Genomic DNA, 14,525 nt, shown 5'->3' on the forward strand with positions numbered 1-14,525 from the left:
GTTCGCCTCGGGTTTCGAAAAATTCGGGACGGGTCCTTTCAAGATTGTTACCAACTTGTAGAGTGGAACATATTCATAACGCCTTAAAACCAATTTAATGTGCCTAGAATTTAATATAAAAATAGAATATAATAGTGAGTCTGAGTGATTATACAACTAATAGTATCGAGATCTTTTATGATAAAATAATTTAATAAATAAGAGGTTTTCTCATTCATATATAGATAGATTAGAATTTAGGCACGATCCACTACCACTCGTAATAAATAAACAACTTGGTGTGCTCAGGGACGGATCCACAGAGGAGCAAGGGTGGTCAATTGACCCCTGCAACTCCAGAATCCGCCACTAGAGGAAGAAAAATTGACCCCTGCAATGGCTGGATGGCTGGGCAATTCATGCCCGCCATCTGTTCGAGGAAATGCCTCAAAGGGTTGCAGCAACTTCAACTTCAGCACAGCAAGAAGGAGTGCACGCAGAGCGCTTCCTTTTTTTCGTCCAAAAGTCCCTCTTCCTAAAGTGGATATCAGCTTCTTGCTCTTTGCAAAGGGTGGTTTGGGAGAACAGTGTCATTGGGAAAATCAAAGCTTTGCCATCGAATTTTACCATGTGCATCTTTCAGAACAAGGTTGACAGAATTCAAAAGCTCTGCTCTCTCAACATCAAGGCTACTGGAGTTGGTGCTGGTCTGCCAGACAGTTGCGCCATCCACATCGGTCTCAAGACCAATGAGCCATCTTTTCGAAGCGAAACTCTGGCGCCAAGGCTATTGACAGTTTTGTCTCTGTTAGCCATCCAAACAACTGTTCTGCTTTTAGAGTTTGTGAACCCACATGTGAAAGACTCATCTGGGGAAGTTACTTGATTTAATATGTGTTTTCTCAATTGTTTTCTCAATGAATTATATATGAATGATAATTTATCGTTTTATTTTTATGGGATGAATATTGATGTTTTTCTTGATTAGTTGTTGAGGTTTTTTATTTTATTTTTTTCCAAGGATGTTTAATTTTGTTTTGTTACCTTTAGTTTGAATAAAGGATTTCTTAATAATAAAAATATTTATGGGTATATTTTGTAGAAATTTTTTTTAACCTTTTAAAAGTTGACCCCCGGAGGAAAAATTCCTGGATCCGTCCCTGGGTGTGCTGTTTAGGTTTGGTTGTTCTTGTTTGTTCGTTGTGGGAAACACGCAAGGATCTATCTTTCTATTATATGTTTGACACGCAAGGTTCATATTCTTCATCTTCATAAACACCTTTTTCTTTTTTGTACCTTTATCTTTTGCTTTTTATATTTTTATCTCCTTCTTTGAAACGTGAAAAGACATATTTCTATCTCTAGAGGTCAATTGGACCTAATTCAACTCAAGAATTAAAGTTAAAATAAGGACAATATCTTTGCATGATTTGGACAGATGGTGGACTCCTATTTGACAGTCGGCACAAGATAAATAACTGTTATTAGTCATAAAACCGTATGATAATATGGGTATAAAAAGAGTTGTTTTTAAAAGAGAGTTGCTTTTCAAAGTTACTTTCAAAATAAACGGAGACATGCAACGCCTTTAAAACGTGCAAAGACCTTGACTTTAGTTTTGTTTCACGAACGGTACAACTTATATGGTGTTTACTGGCATTTTATAATGTAGGTGTGGGTGTGGGATTGGTGAAGGAGGACCGAAAACTTATACCTGGGACCTGGCTGGCTATCGTAAAAATGGTTCTAAAGACCAACGCTGTTTACATAAGTCTCTTAGTCCTATTGCTGCTGTTCTCATCCAAAGTATTGTTTGTCCGAGTTTCCCATTTTTCAGAAACCAGTTTAGTCTCTGTCTCGGCTCTCTCTCTCTCTCTCTCTCTCTCTCTCTCTATATATATATATATATATATATATAAATTGTATTCGCCTATTTCTTTGATCACAATTAGATAATTAGCTTTTTGGAAGGAGGATATTTGAATAGAGACTAAAAATAGTTTGCCAAGTGGGGCTCACAAGGGGTCGTCAATTGTTGAGCATGATTGGTTATTAATCAAGTTTTTTATTGTCATTGCAGAAGAGAAGAACGGTTAGGGAGTTTATGAAGATGAAGAATATTAACCTGGCAGAGAAAATAAACCCAAATGTAAAGCCACCTAGTGCAAGTCCTAGTAAAGGCAAGCCAGTGCCACCATGTCAGCCCAGGGCCAGGGGTTGTCGCGGCGGGTAAGTTTCAGGCTGGGGCCAGTCTTTCTCGAAATTGGAAACATTTGCAGGCCGGCCCAGACTGAACTAGGAGTAGAATACTAAAGCGGAGGGGCGGAGTTCTTGAACGTTTAGAGTGGACCACACCTGACCCTTCTCAAATTTGGCATATCTTATAGTTATCCCTATGGTTGTTCTGCTTCTCTTTTCTTTATTGGCCATGGCTATTTTACTTATTGTACGATCATGCCAAGAACACATGTTGGAGTACTTTTCCATATTCCAATTAAATGTCCAAGCAATTTGGTGTTGGACTGAGCCAGCTGCGTCTGGCAAATTATAAATTCAGCACAAGCTTTTAGTCCAAGAAATTAAAATTTAGGCAGTGAATTTTCCGAGAGGTGGTAATAAATGGGATAATATGGCAAAACCATTTTACACTGATACAAACGACAACTCAGTAGTTGGATGATGTTGATAATTTAGGAAACACAAACGACAAGAGATAGAGAGCTTTTGTTGAACTGAAGTAAATTCTCATTGACAGCTTAAATAACACGTACAAAATAACTGACTGAGATAAAGAAGGAACAACTAAATAATTTCTAACAAATGAAAGGATAGTTGACAAAACATGCTGAAGTTCATATGAAATACAGTATGTTTAAACACGCGGATGGTCTTTTTGTTCAAAACTCATCTGTCACACGCAATTCAGATCTTAATGAGTTGTTCAAGTGTAGTATCGTCTGGTCCTCTACAGGAAGAAGCCGTTTGGAACGATAACACCTGACAAACCATGTGCATTGTTGGCCTGGATTGTGGATGGGAATGTCTGCATGCAATTGATAGCCTTGCAATGGTTACGAGTTCATCTAGAACTTGAGGCGTTGGAGGGGGAAGGCGTTGGTCCAGTACATCCTTGAGCAATATGTTTGCATAGGTGGTGGATGGAAACGAAAAGGAGGAGACAAAATCGCCTAGCTGCTTTCCCAAAATCAATTCCAGTGCCAGCACTCCAAAGCTATAAACATCACATTTCTCTGTTACCTTCCTTGTGTAAGCCAGCTCTGCATACAAATGAAAGAAGAGCAAATCATCGATATAGTTATATCTAGACTTAATATTAATAATTTTTTATAATGAAAAGTTCCTTATTTCAGTATTTTACCTGGTGCTACATATCCATATGTGCCTGCAAGAGCAGTCCAATTCGACGAGTCTGGATTCAAAAGCTTAGCAGTGCCGAAGTCAGAAACACAAGGCTCATAGTCACAGTGCAGCAAAATGTTGCTGCTTGTTATGTCTCGATGCACAATTGGTGGTGAGCAATCATGATGCATATAACACAACGCATGAGCAACACCTTTTACAATTCTCACCCTTGTGCTCCAGTCCAATTGTTTAGCTTCATTCTCGTTGCTCAAGATTGCAGCCAAGCTACCTGTTTCCAAATACTCATAGACCAAAAACGAGTGATGGGCACTTGAACAAAAGCCAAGAAACTTCACAATGTTTCGGTGTCGTATCTGAGTTAAGGCCCTTATTTCATTAAGGAACTCCTTCCGAGATGCCTCCTCACCATCAAGTGTTTGATGGAATTTCTTCACTGCAACAATGCTGCCTGACGGGAGCTTTGCCTTGTAGACGCTTCCCTGTCCTCCCTTCCCGATGCAATGAACGACATCAAAACCATTGGTTGCTTCCATGATTTCTCCATACATTTTTCTTCCGTCAAAATTAGATATTGAGAAAAAGCTTTCATGCATATTGCTTTGTTCGATTTCCTGTTCTTGCTTTCTTCTACTTCTTCTTCTTCCAATCAAAACAAATGCCAGGAAAGAAAGTAAAAGTGTTCCCAAGATAGGGAAAATGATTAAGAACGCCTTCTTTGAGGTATGCTTATGCTCCACAGAATGATTGCAGGGTTTTAGTCCTCCAACGTTGCCACACAATCCGTTATTCCCTTCCATTCGAGCATTTTGAAATGCTTTATTGTTGGGGATTGGACCCTGCAGTTGATTGTAGGATATGTCGATGTCATTCAAGCCATGCATTTCATCAAAACTTGTTGGAATGAGACCGGTAAGATTATTGTGGGAAAGATTCAACGTCTCCAAGCTTTGCAAACCGCTCATTTCTGATGGTATCTTACCCTCAAATGAGTTGTGACTTAGATCAAGTTGAGACATATGAACTAACTTCCCCAACTGAAACGGAATTTCTTGACTGAACTTGTTATTGCTCAAATTCAAATAGTGTAATTTGAGCAAGTCACCAAAAATGCCTGGAATTGACTCGTTGAATTTGTTGGTGGACAAGTCAAGATATTCAATATCAATCAACGATCCAAATTCTGAGGGTATAGGACCCCAAAGTTGATTGCCATTCAACATCAAATTCACCAAAGAAGTCAATCTCCCAAAGTTCTTTGGGATCACCCCGACTAAACTATTGGAAGAAAGATCGAGTTCATGAATTTGGGTTGCATGGCTAATCTCAGGTGGTATACTACCAGTAAGCTTATTCCCCGCAATTCGTAGGGTTTCTAATTGTGGACACTGTTCCCAGAGGTGTGAGATCTCACCATGCAAGTTATTGTGGCTTAGGTCAATGAATCTAAGATTTGGATAGGCACCAAAGTCATCAGATATATTGCCTGTCAGTTGGTTCCCTTCAAGACGAAGTCTCACTAAGCTCTTGCAAGTTTTCAAGCTTTTGGGGATTGAACCTATCAAGTGGTTGTTTTGTGCTGTAAAGTTTTCTAGGTATCCGCCTCCGCAAATATTTTGGGGCAAATAACCAGAAAAGTTGTTAGCTTCTAATTGCAGCACAGCCAACTTCTTGAGATTCTCCATCTCTTGGGGGATGGAGCCAGAAAGTTGGTTATCGCGTAGGAATAAGATTTCTAGGTTGCTCAAGTCACCAAGTGAAGAGGGGATGGAACCATTTAGATGATTCTCGCTCAACTGTAGATCCACAAGAGATTTTAAGTTCCCTATCTCTTTTGGAATTACGCCGGAAAGCTTATTTTCGTAGACATAGAGAAGGGTAAGGTTTGTTAGATTACCTAAAGATGTCGGGATTGAACCAGATAGATTGTTCTTATAAATGCCTAGTTTCACTAGAGACTTCAAATTTCCAATTTCGGAAGGGATAGAACCAGAAAGTTGATTTTTGAACAAGTACATCATGGTCAGGTCTTTTAATTTTCCAAAATCTGGAGGAATGGGACCTGTTAAATTGTTTTTTTGCAGACAAAGCTCATTAAGAAACTTGAGCTGGCTGATTTCTTGAGGGATTGAGCCATTTAATTGATTCTCATTTAGGTGCAGGACTTGAAGACTATTTAGAAGACCAATTTCTGGTGGGATTTTCCCAGACAACTGATTATGAGAAAGGTCAAGATAGATGAGTCTAGAGAGGGAACTGATCTGAGATGGGATGGCACCAAAGAGTTGGTTCAAGCTGAGGTCAACATATTCGAGATTAGGGAGGGACAGGAATGGAAATTCATATAGCGTACCTTGTATCCCAGAATTGGTGAGGTTGACCCTGTTGACACTTGCAGCAGTGTTGCATGAAACACCAGTCCAAACGTTGCATGGGTTTGTATTTACTTTTGGATAGTAAGCCCATGAGGTCAGATTATTTTTGGTTTCATTTTGAAAGCTAGCTTTCCATTTGAGAAGAGCCTCGGCCTCAGAAGAAGTAGCAGAAGCAAAAGCAATGTTTGGTGATGAGAACAGCTGGACATACAAGATAAGGCAAGCTAGACCGCAGAATAAATTTGTCATTGTTTTTTGTTTCTTCATACAATTGTGTATTTGATGGCTTTATTTATAGCTATTAGTCTACATGTACTGTTTCCGTTTCCGCAAATTTGGTTGAGATGACTTGAGACCTCCTGATCACTACTTTTCCACAAATTTGGAATATGGGAGAAGACTTTGAAATCGCCTCTGTTAAAGTCCGACTCATAAAAGCAATGTTTGAACTTTGTGGACACAAGGTTGACCTTACCTACTCTTAAGCAAATTCCACCACACTCCCTACTTTGGAGCTGTTTTAAAAAATTCAACTCCAATCATAATCTCTAATTTAGAGAGTCATAAATGCTTTACTTCTGGTTGTCATAAATGCAATACTTATTTTTTAATTTAATTACTGATTTTACAATAAGATTTTCATATTCAAATAATGAATATTGCCAAATAATTGTAAGTTTAATTGTTATGCATAATCCTTGCTCGTCATATCTCATATCCCACCAATCAAGGAAGAAGCTAGATATTCTTGCCTGTACTCTCTCACATGAGCAATCCAACCAAACAAGGAAGACCCATGCTCTCCTCTATCTATATAACTAGACTGGTGGGTTTACCTGAATCGGACCGGCCATGGCATAAAGCTCAATTAAATGTAAAAATATTGCACCATTGAGAGCATTGAACCTTCGACATCTTCACCTAAAGAGAGTGCACATTCAACTGTGCTATTAATTTCTTGTGTTTACTTTGAGTAATCGTGATATTTAATGGCTTTTTGTTAGAAATTAAAAATAATGTAAAAATTTTAGGGACAAATAACGTAAAAAACTTTGAAGCGCCACATCCGTGCTCTCCCCCTTTACAGTGAAAGGAATTGAACCTGCACTACTTAACCCTAAAGTTAACAGTCTTAATTTTGAATAAAAATTTAAAAACTTAAAATTAAAGAAAAAACACAAATCTAAAAGGCACCCTAACCTAAGTACCGACGACAGCTATCCACTCCAATTACTCTTCTTCTTTTTTTTCTTTCTTGTTTGCCAAAGTTATAAAGGAGAGAGAAAAACTTGAACCCAAGACTTGGGAGCACACTAATAGTTTGAGCCAATCCAGCTAACACCTCATTAGTCTCACTTTTAAATTGCCATGGCAATGGATGAATAATAATTGAATAATAATTGCCCTTAGGTTGCCATGGCAATGGGTGGGAAAGCAAAAAAAAATTGCTAGTGCAGAAATTATTTGTGTAAACAGTGACCACCCTTAAATTGCCATGGCAATGGGTGGCTCTTTCACTATGGGTTATAGTGGTATGAAATATAAGACCTTGACTTTGTAGTTTTGGTTCACATAAAGGAAGGTGTGTGGGTTGTGAACGCAAAGACCTTGACTTCACTGTAATCAGTGTAAACTACTACCACTTGTGCCGCTTTAGTGTAATCAGTGGGAACTCTTACCACTTGTGCGGTGTTTAATGGCATAATATAGAATAGAAGGAAGGTGGTTTGTTTGGGATTCGGGATAGGAGAAGCGAAACTTTGTACCTGACTGGCTATCATAAAAATGGTTCCCAGGAGTAGCTACCTAATGAGTCTCTTCATCCTAATGTTGTTGTTCTCATCCAAAGCAGCGTCTGCCAGAGTTTCCCACTATTCAAAAACCAGTTTGTCTCTTTCCCAAATATATATATATATATATATATACAGTCTCTTTCTATTGAGGGATTTCTCAAATAATTTTATTTGAGGGACGCCATTTAGTTTACCCTACAATTTTTTTTCCAATGATTCAAACCATCTATTTTTTAGGTCTTCATTCATAGATCATCCTTACAAAAAATTAGACAAATCGGAACCCATTTCGACATCCAATTGTGTCTTACAAAATCAATGAACACGGTGCTTCAAGAAAATACTAAAATTTCAATAATTTAATTGAGTGATCAAATGATATCTGATTCAAGTGATTTTTTGTAGAGATGATCTTTGAATGAGTATCTACAAAATAGACAGTTTGGATTAGTGAAATACAATCCGGAGTGGGGCCTACAAGAAGTATCCCTCAAATAAGCTTATTTGAGGAATCCCTCAATAGAAACTCTCTGTATATATATATATATATATATGTGTGTGTTATGTTCGTGTTCGACGAAACTTAGAGTTCATCAAAAAGGTGTATTCGCATATATCTTTGATTACAATTAGATCAACTTTACATAAAGGAAGGCATGTGGGTCGTGAAACGCGCAAAGACCTTGACTTTAGTGTAATCAGTGGAAAAATCAAGTCTGCATAAGAGAACAAAGGTAGAGAGCTTTTGAAGATGAAGGATATTTACGTGTGGAAGAAAACAAAAGCAGATGACCAACATGGAGCGGGTTCAGGTAAAGTGGAATAAATTAAAAACATACCTATATACAAGGGCGGATCTATATAGGGGCAGGAGGGGTTCCCTACAAGCTCGGAATTCATATTGGAGGTGAAGATGTTGATCACTGCAAATTGCCCATAAACTGCTTGATGAAATGCTCCAGAGGGCGCAGTACAGGCAGATTACCTTATTTATATTTTCAACATTTAAGTAAATGTCTTTGTCCTTTTACTTTCATTTATTTTTATATTACTCAATTTACTTAAGTTTACATTGTAAATAAGGAAGCAACCCCCATTTGGATTCAAATAAAAATACTAGAAAATTAAATTCCCACCAAATCAAAATATGAAAAATCGATTTTAGTGCAAAATACGATTTAGGCTAAAAATGATAGCTCATTAAGTTAATATATACTTCATACTAAAATCCCACACAATCAAGTTTTCTTATTTGATGGGTAAGGAATAAAAGCCGCCAAAAATTAGCTTGAGAAAATGATTATTTCGAAAAACCATTTTTCATACTTAGCCAATATTTTTACATGTATGATATGAATGCATGAAGGGAATGTCATTCTCAGTAAAAAGCCGTTCAATCCACAAAGAGTTTTACAAGAATAACCTAACTCTTACATATTGAAGAAATATTTGTTTGAATAAGCTCTCCCTAAGACAACACTCATAAAGGTCCAAAGTTTGAGAGCTAGAACCCAAAAGAAATGCAGATAAAGTGTAACGACGCGGTCCTAAATAAATTTTTAATTATTAATTTATACAGATAAAAGACCATTTTGCCCCTATAATATTTTATTAAGTTTAAAGTTGACTTTTTTACCGGGAAATAATTTGGGAATTTTGACTATACCGTTGCGTAGAGCACGGTGAGATGAGTCCGTAGACACGTAGTGAGCTCGAATTGGAGTTCGAACGAAAAAGATACGATCAAAAAACCCTCAGTGGCACAATCGTAATTATTGTAAAAAAGGTTTCATAAAATCTGATTTCTCTCTCTCTCTCTCTCTCTCTCTCTCTCTCTGACGACAGCTCTCGCTCTCTTCGAAACTCTGGCCACCGGCCATGGCAACGGACGGGACAGGTGCCAAAAGGACCGACTCAGCCCCGCCATCAAGACCCGACCCTTCCCCGACATCGGCCGCCACTCCAGACGTTAGGCTGGTTTCGCTCGAAACTTAGCCGGCTTCAATCTCTCTCCTTCGGCTGCCATTTTTGGTGATCAAGGTATGAAAATTCATCCCTTCTTCATGATCTAGCTGATGGTTGGGTAGGATTTCGTCAATTTTGAGTCTAGGTAGTTTGATTTTCGAATTGAATTTCGGCCGGTTTCGGGATCGCAATTCCGGCCATTCCAGTCACTTTTTGGGGTAGGCCCAAGAACAAAAGCGACTCCAAATAGGGTATTACACTTAGGATAGGAGTCTTGAGCTGTGATTTTGAGTTTTTCAGGCGAAGCATAATCGCTTTGGGCATCCATGCACTGCCGGCGCGTGGGCACTATAGAAAAAGGGCATCCCGATGTGATCTCCTGGTCTTCACGAGTGCGTAGGTACTTTCGAATTCCAATTTGGTTGATGTTTGAACTCGAACGGATTTCACCTATTGTGCATTATTCGGGGTTCAATAGGTTTGAACCGTTGGATAGTCTTGAATTTAATATATGTTGATTTAGGCATTCCTAGGATCATGTAGGAATTCACGGATCATGGATTGCGAGTGATCTGATCGTTTGATCGGGACCAAACTTGCAGGACATGTATCTTACATTTTGGTCCCTAAACTAAATTATTCATTCAAATGACCTACCAACTCTTTATTAATCGGCACTTTGGTCATGTCGTTACATTTTATGTAAAATTTAGTCATGTAAGCAGCACATGCTACATTTGTAGGGGTAAATAAGACTTTTGACAATTAAAAAATAAATAAAAAAATAATCTTTATTTTTAAATTTAATTAAAAACTAAACAATTCAGCATCCCTAATTGGAGAAGGAGAAATACTTTGCTGCTGATCGAGAGGGTTATAGGAAAGAAGTGGAAATGTGTTTTTGTATCCTCAAAGCTTGTTGGGCAATCGTTAAGGGGGCTGCTTGTATGTTTGATGAACAGGTGTTTCAGAGCATTATGATGACGTGCATTCCATAACATGATTGTGGAGGATGAGTATGATTATGATGAACTAGAGATGTTATGATTATGATGAACTAGAGATGTTCGAACCCGATCCCATGAACATAGTATTGATAAGAATTTATCAATGGCCCGTGGGAGCAAATGGACAACCACTGGAGCACGAATCATTGATTAGGGAGGGTTGTTACAACAACCGTATAATTGACCGTTATACAGAAATGCAATCTTTTTATGTTCACAAAAGATGTCAAGTTGACTTGATGGAGCACTTATGGACCCTAAGAAACAATCACGGTGAATGAAGTACAGTTGAATGCTTAGCTTTGAGTTATGCTTTGTTTTGTGTTTTTTTAAATGAATTATGCTTTGTTTAGTTTGTATTTTGTAATGAATTATGTTTTGTTTTGATGTATGCAATGTTTTAAATAAATAGCTATATTATTGAATGTTTTCTTTATTCAATAAAAGACAATCAATACAACTAATTAAGAAATAGCAACTCTATCAATACAACCTAATGGTTTTCATCATTTAACCAATCTATGTTGCTAGGTCCATCGTCAAGGAAAAACCTTCTTCTCATAACATCTCTTCGTTCTTGCTTCCAAAATGACTTTGTTTTAGGAGACATATGGCTCTATCCGTGGTCATGGTTTCCCGATCTTTCTTGTCTATGTCTTGTTTATGTGCATATTCCCTTTCTCTTGCAAATGCTTCATCTTTTGCCTTGTCAGCCTCATCTCTTTTCATGTCTCTCTCAATTCTCAGTGCGCCGTTAATAACAATTCGCTCGAAATTTTTTGCACAATCATTGTTCAAATCATTTTTCGAAGTGCTCTCTCTCAATCTCTTGGCTTTTGCGCCTTTCTAGGCCTTGACTCCCTTTGGATTGGTGAGTCTTGATTCATTGGGGAGTCTAATGGGGAATTCGATGCTGGTGAATCCTGGAGCGACATATCATTCAATACAACGGTCGGACCTGTGGAATAATTTTGAATCTCGAACAATTCACAATCTTCCAACATTGGTGATTGTTTAAAGATTTTTTGCCTTGGCCAATGGCACCGAACCACATTTGTGCTAGAATAATCTATAATAAAATAAAGATAAATTACTCAAATGGTCCTCAAATTTGTACCCGATTTATATTTTGGTCCATAAACTAAATTATTGGTTCAAATGGTCCACCAACTCTTTATTAATCGGCGCTTTGGTCCTACCGTTACATTTTTCTATTAAATTTACTCATGTAAGTAGTAGATACTATATTTGTGAAGGGAAATAAGACTTTTGACCTATATATCACCTTTTTATCCACATTATATCACCTATGTATCATCACTTTATCACTGCTTTATCACCTATGTGTTACCACTTTATCACCTATTTGGGGACATAGGACGGTTTTACCCTTACATTTGACGGCAACATTAACATAATGTAACAGTAGGATCAATGGAGAGATTAATATAGAGTTGATGGACCATTTGAACGAATAATTTAATTGAGGGACCAAAATGTAAATCGGGTATAAGTTTGAGGACCATTTGGGTAATTTACCATTAAAAAAAATTGAAAATGCAAGAAAATTTCAAAAAATATGACATTAAATTTAATAAAACGGCAATTACAAATTTTTTACCTCATTGCTAAGATTTTCGCTGCTTCGAACGTTGTCCCTTGCTTTTTTCTAACGCATCTCTCAATTTCCCTAATTGTTTATTCAAAATTTTCCATCTACTGGCCAAGACCATTTCCGTATGAGTCGAACCTAATCTTTCACAAAATTCTCCATGAATTTTTCTCCACATATGAGAGAACTTCATCTCATTTCCCGTGATCGAAAAATGACCAACTTGGACCCAACACTCACACAACAAAACATCTTCCAAGGTTGTCCATGAGCCTTCGGCTTTGATGGAAGAGGCCATTTGTACTTTTACACAAATGAAATTTAGTAGTAGAAAATTTGGTGGGAAAGTGAATAGTATTGGTAGGTATTTATAGAAAGAAAAAGAAAAAAAAAAGAATTTTTAGGTATTTTTTTCGATTTTTTTTGTTGGCAGTGGAAGAATGGGTCGGACACCCCAGGTAGCGCCACATGGCTGCTATCTGTTGGGGGAAAGTGTTAGATATATGCCCTAGAAGCTAATATAAAATGGATAATTCTAAGGAAATAATATATAATAATCAAAGGGGCAAGAACGTTACTTTAGATACACAAAGTAACAAGTCCATGGATTAATATATAAAAGTAAAGTGGTATAAAGAAGTTAGATGCACGAGACCTTTTCATACATATAAATATCGTATCCTAAAATATTCATGGTCATAGGATCACCAATTGAACAATGGTGACCTGCAAATACTGGTACACATTATGTCTGCTCAATTGGGAGGATGACTAGTCTCACTCAAGTCATTCGTGTAGAGACACTGAGACAGATGTGTAGGTGCTCTATAGAAGATGGAGTCCACTGAACGCGATCAACTCTAGAATTCTTGTATGCAAGTCTTACAAGTGTCAAACAAAGAATTCTAAGTTGTGATCATGCAAATTAATCCTTAGACCTGAGATATCACAGTTGTCTTGTGTATATGTTGTTTCTCTTTTAGAGCACTATATGATCGTATCAAAATGATGTGACATAAAGGTGTTCCTTAGGATTCTCAGTGTGTGTGCAGAGACAGGTGAATGTACAACAAGGAATCTCTTCTCCTAGTAAGAAAAGAGAATACTATAAATATATGATTTGTGAATCTTTGGCCAAAGTATTGGATGGAAATTGAAACCAGAACGTTTGCAGTTTCATCAAATTGAATCATATAATCTAGAAGGGATTTTGACACAAGTTTACCATATCCCAAGAATATGACATACAGTATTGAATTAGAGAAGGATCGAATTACATTGTAATCACAAACTGACTATGTTCTCTAAATGAATTCGTTTTAGCTTGGGTAGCCATGATATTCTGCTAGGTGTCATTCATGGCTTGTGGAAGCCTTGTAAGGACTAACTATAATTAACCTTCGCCAATAGGGAGAATTGTATGAAGGGATACAATTCGCACTTGATTTAGAGTAATCATTCATACCAACTGCCTCGCTAATTAGAACCTATAAGATCGCACACCGAAAAGGAATCGATTGGGAAATTATGAAGAGAATGAATGATTTTGTGACTTGGTCAAAGTCAATGTGAAAGTCAAAGGTTAAAGTCAAATGTCAAAGGTCAAGGGTCAAATGGTTGACTCGACACTTGACATGGTCAACTAAGGATGACTGGAACCAACACTCGTTAGACAAGTGAGTGATTGAATTAGTCAAGTCACTAGAGTAATTATATTGGTTAGATTAATTTAATTATTCAATTAAAGTTATGAAACTTTAATTAAAGGTCCCATATGACTTGGAAATTCAAAAGGGATTTGACCATATGGACTTAGGCATATATGTGACAGAATATAGGATTAATGTGTTGGACCAAGATAGCAAAAGATGACACACAAAGGGGGTGGGGGGTTGCGGTGGCTACACTAAGGTTTGGGGGCATTTTTGTCACTCTTGTGACATTTTTGATCCTATAAGTGTGTAGCTATGGAATACAATCATCCTAGGGTTTTCAAGTTGGTGAAATTGAAAAAGAGAAAATATCAAGCTCTCTCTCCCTAGCCCCTTCAATCTATCACATCAAGTGAGGGTACTAGCACCACTCTTCATTTGTTGTTTACTCATTCTCTCATCCCATTCAATCCTTGGTGAAGAGCTTTGGGGAGGTGCATATCTTTGTACCTATTTGGAGAGCTATAAGGTGGGGGATCAACATCAAAGGGAGAGCCAACAACAAAGGGACTACTCCCTCTACTTGAATACCATTCTTGGTTTCAAGATTCGCTCCAAGGGTATGAACATCTTATCTTTCTCTCAAAAAAGATTTAGAGAGTCTTTGGTGCACACTTTCATATACTTAAAAAGATTGGGACCAAATGAGACTAGCATGAATCCCTAGTTTATGTAATGCTTCCGCTCTTACTTTGATTTCA

The 14,525-nt window shown here is 37.5% G+C and overlaps 1 protein-coding gene across 1 annotated transcript; it reads right to left on the reverse strand.

Annotated features, from left to right (window-relative positions):
- On the reverse strand, positions 2,692 to 5,984 carry LOC18781225 (MDIS1-interacting receptor like kinase 2). Its single transcript, XM_007212735.2, has 2 exons — positions 3,359 to 5,984; positions 2,692 to 3,257 (listed from the first exon to the last, which is right to left on the reverse strand). The coding sequence occupies exons 1-2, from the start codon at positions 5,982 to 5,984 to the stop codon at positions 2,902 to 2,904; spliced, it is 2,982 nt and encodes a 993-aa protein (XP_007212797.2). The 3' UTR covers positions 2,692 to 2,901.

The sequence above is a fragment of the Prunus persica genome, chromosome G4, assembly GCF_000346465.2.
Source record: "Prunus persica cultivar Lovell chromosome G4, Prunus_persica_NCBIv2, whole genome shotgun sequence".
In the NCBI taxonomy this organism is placed as follows: Eukaryota; Viridiplantae; Streptophyta; class Magnoliopsida; order Rosales; family Rosaceae; genus Prunus; species Prunus persica.

Coding starts and splice junctions, on each gene's coding strand:
- LOC18781225 (XM_007212735.2), bottom strand. CDS start 5,984: ATGACAAATTTATTCTGCGGTCTAGCTTGCCTTATCTTGTATGTCCAG. Junction 3,258..3,358: donor ATATGGATATGTAGCACCAG/GTAAAATACTGA, acceptor ATTTGTATGCAG/AGCTGGCTTACACAAGGAAG.